This window comes from Dendroctonus ponderosae, unplaced genomic scaffold (assembly GCF_020466585.1).
Source record: "Dendroctonus ponderosae isolate FM_Combo_2020 unplaced genomic scaffold, Dpon_F_20191213v2 Dpon_F_20191213_1007, whole genome shotgun sequence".
Lineage (NCBI taxonomy): Eukaryota > Metazoa > Arthropoda > Insecta > Coleoptera > Curculionidae > Dendroctonus > Dendroctonus ponderosae.
Genome location: NW_026017119.1, coordinates 546 through 4,051, shown reverse-complemented (window position 1 = coordinate 4,051; position 3,506 = coordinate 546). Strand labels below are relative to the sequence as shown.

Sequence of the window (3,506 nt, the reverse complement as noted above, 5' to 3'; positions counted from 1 at the left end):
CACTGAACACTTTCTTTTGAGGGCACTTACTGGAGCATTTCATTTCATAACTCGAGATTAGTATCCTGGGTTCTAAATCCTGGATACTATCAAACCTGGTTAACTTTTGAACAATTGTTAGATTAATCTAGCTCTTCGTAACTGAAAACAACCTGCAAACTCCCAGAAATGTATTATTCAAGTGAGTTTTTCCTCACGTCAAGCATCCGATTGTCTCTTTCGAGTGATGTTATGGGCCGCATTCAGGAATTTTTGGTTTCTCCTTGGCGAATTTTTGAAAAATCCATGTTGTCCAATGACCGATCACTTCGATTTAGTATCTGAAAAAATCCTGAAAACGCCCAGAAATTCCCTATTAAAGTTAGGTTTTCTTCATTTAAAGCCGCAGAGTTTCTCTTTTGAGTGATATTCTGGGCGGGCTTGAGAGATTTTTTAACTCGTCTATCTGTACCAACAGCCGATCTAAGGCTCAGTTACTAAGGAAGAGATATTCCTTATTAACTGAAAAAATCATGGAAATTCCCATAAATTTCGTATTTAAGCAAGTTTTTCCTCACTTAAAGCTGCTTCTTCGCTTTCGAGTGACATTCTGGGCAAGCTTGAGATAATTTTGGGTTTCCCTTGATACATTTTTTTCAAACTCGTCTTTCTATACCTCAGGTTTTCCTCCTTTAAGGCCGCAAATATCCTATCTATCCTATACAAATATCCTATTTATACCAACGGCCAATTGCATCCTCTTAGTAACTGAAAACGTCCTGAAAACTCCCAGAAATTTCCGCTATTCAAGTAAGTTTTTCATCACTTATAGCAGCCGATTTTCTCTTTCGAGTGATGTTATGGGTAGCTTTCATTAATTTTTGGTTTTTTCTCGCCGAATTTTTGAAAAATCCGCGCAACGACCAACTGCTTCGATTTAGTATCCGAAAAAATCCTAAAAACTCTCAGAAATTTTCTATTTAAGTGAGGTTTTCCTCATTTACTTAATACCGCAGATTTTCGTTCTAGCGATATTCTGGGGAGGTTTAAAGATATTTTTTGTTTTTTCTTAACAATTTTTTTAAATCCGTCTCGTAAGTGATACTTTTTGCGCTAAAAATGTAATAGTAAATAAAAAATGTTTTCTACGCAATAAAGTCCCGTTTTGCAATGATTTTCTTAACGTAATGCCCTGCTTAAAATCATTGTTGATTGGTTATTCTAGTAGGAAAACCATCCATTTTAATCGCAAGTTATTGCAATTTATGATGAACTCGATTTGCCACGCTGCTGATTGTTGACCCAAAAGCGATAAGCAAAGTACCGGCAGGCAGGCCATGCCCCCATTTGCGCGAATGCAAAATGTCAAGGTCGCTCCAATCGTGCAAAATCCGGGACCTCACCCTTAATGCGAACACGATATCGCCATCCAGACGATTCGGAAAATGGCTTTTGTTCCAAGGCCGCCTGCCACTTGGCCAATTAAACATTGACAAAGGATTTTGTTCCAGAAATTTCCATGGACTGGTCGGACCACGCCCTCTGGTGGCCGGAGCAGAACGTTTGGCTGACGAGGACGCGATCCACTTTAGATCAATGCGGGGTGCATGCGGATGCTCTGCTCCATTTCACTCCCATGCACAAGAATTTAAGGGTGCAGCTTCCGGATCTCAGGTGGAACTTTGGTGTTTATCCAGAATCAATCCAGAATGTCTGGAATTTGTTTTGTTTGAATAGGTATCTGGATATGCGGGTGGATTTTTCCATCAAGACCTTTTCGGCGGTTGTGGACGTGTGCAAAGAGCTGGGCATCCGACATCCCGAGGAACTCTCTTTCTGCAAGCCATTGGAGCCTAATCACCTTAAGTTCAACTACAAGCACCTGCCGAAAAAGAAGCAGGAGACCAATGGCGTGCAAAAGAACGGCCATCTGCCGCCCGATACCAACACTTTCATCGGTAAGAGGCGTTTTGCGAGGTTATGTAAACGCTAAGAGTTGTCGATTCGCAGCCAATAGCAGCCCGGCTGGCAGCACCGGCAGTCTGGATAATTCACCCTTCATGTGCGCCCCTGTCACTCCATCCAGGGTGGTGCCGCATTCGTCCACACCAGTCGGCACTCCCGTGGGAACTGTAAGTGCCGGCTTGCATTTCTGCGCTAGAAGATTTAAAACTCGTGCTTCTTTCAGATGGGCACTTGGAAGAGGAACGGGTACGGTTCGGAACTGAACGGCTCTGCCGGCTACTCGCCCAACGTGACCAATACGAGTCTCAGCTTAGAACAGCTGAATGGCACATTTGACAGTAGTTTGGCTTCCAGTCCCCCTACTCCGGCTCTTGAAGCTCGCAAGTACCTGGTGCGGCCCAAATCTCTTATTGAAAAGGCCCGAATGAATGTTGGGTGAGTATTTGATTGACATCTCTCGAAAAAACACACTATTTATCTTGCCAGACTGATGGGTAGGCATGGGTAACTCAGTTAATATTCAGGAGTTGGCGCAGGGATTCCGAAATGACTTGGGGCGCCAACCCAACGCAGCGGCACAGTAACACAGGTGCAAGTCGCAAGTGCGACACAGTGACACGCGACGTGTTAAAGGTCTAAAATAACGAAAAATACTATAAGTTCAGGGTTGTGCGCTCTAAATATCGTTAAGATTTCTTCAAAAGTTCAATATTTCATTTATGTAGATTTTTTAAAACAACGCAGGAAAAACGGCTAATACAAATATAGGCAATTATATGTTAGATCTTGTTGATATGATGTCATATACGCAGAACCAATGCCATAAATCTCGAACCAGTAATTAATAAACAAAACCAAATCAGCGGCCATCAATCACCAGTCTAATGTATTCCAAGAAGGTAAAATTCCTAAGATAAAGTAATCTGCAAAAACCCCCCCCAGCCATGATGCCGGGAATGATGACTGAAGCATATTCAAGCAATAAAAGCAATACTCAACGATTATTTTCAGCTTATTATTATTTCTCTCGCTGTATGTGACAGACCAATAGATTCACTTGTTCTTGGCCAATTGTATTATTTTTATAATCTAACATATACATATTTCTGAAATCAGGGAAAAAATCTAATCGACCTGTCTAAAAATATACAGGGTGGTTTTTTAAATCTTGAGATGCATACATATTTCGGAAACGAAAAAGTGTTTCAAATAAGAAGTTTATATCTGAGAGGGAGAATTTTATTCGTGTCAGAAAAACAACGCCTACTTCGACATTGTAGGCTAGGCAGGAGCCAACTTGAGAATTTCAACATACAACATAACAACAACATATTACTCTAGTTCCAGTTCCAGTTACCAGTTCAGAGTTGTGCGATCAATAAAGAAGAGTGCTCTCTAAATGTCAAAATTCCTTCAAATCTTCCTGAATTTTGCGCGGTTCGTAAATGTTGATTTGAAAATGAAAGCTTTTACGCTACTGCATACCATTAAAAAAAAATCAGTTGAAGTCAGTAGAAGCTTGGAAGATTTGGAGACAAACTTGAGATATGCTTGTCAAAAAT

The 3,506-nt window shown here is 41.0% G+C and overlaps 1 protein-coding gene across 4 annotated transcripts; it reads left to right on the top strand.

Moving 5' to 3' along the window:
• The first annotated feature begins 1,466 nt into the window (after positions 1 to 1,466).
• On the top strand, positions 1,467 to 3,010 carry LOC125502885 (unc-112-related protein-like). Of its 4 annotated transcripts, XM_048662342.1 has the most exons (6): positions 1,467 to 1,653; positions 1,717 to 1,937; positions 1,990 to 2,111; positions 2,168 to 2,379; positions 2,469 to 2,609; positions 2,670 to 3,010. In XM_048662342.1, the coding sequence occupies exons 1-5, from the start codon at positions 1,499 to 1,501 to the stop codon at positions 2,581 to 2,583; spliced, it is 825 nt and encodes a 274-aa protein (XP_048518299.1). In that variant the 5' UTR covers positions 1,467 to 1,498; the 3' UTR covers positions 2,584 to 2,609; positions 2,670 to 3,010. The 4 variants fall into 4 exon arrangements, with proteins under 4 accessions (XP_048518299.1, XP_048518300.1, XP_048518298.1 ...); XM_048662343.1 differs by having other exon boundaries at positions 2,481 to 3,010; XM_048662341.1 differs by having other exon boundaries at positions 2,469 to 3,010.
• Positions 3,011 to 3,506: the final 496 nt, after the last annotated feature.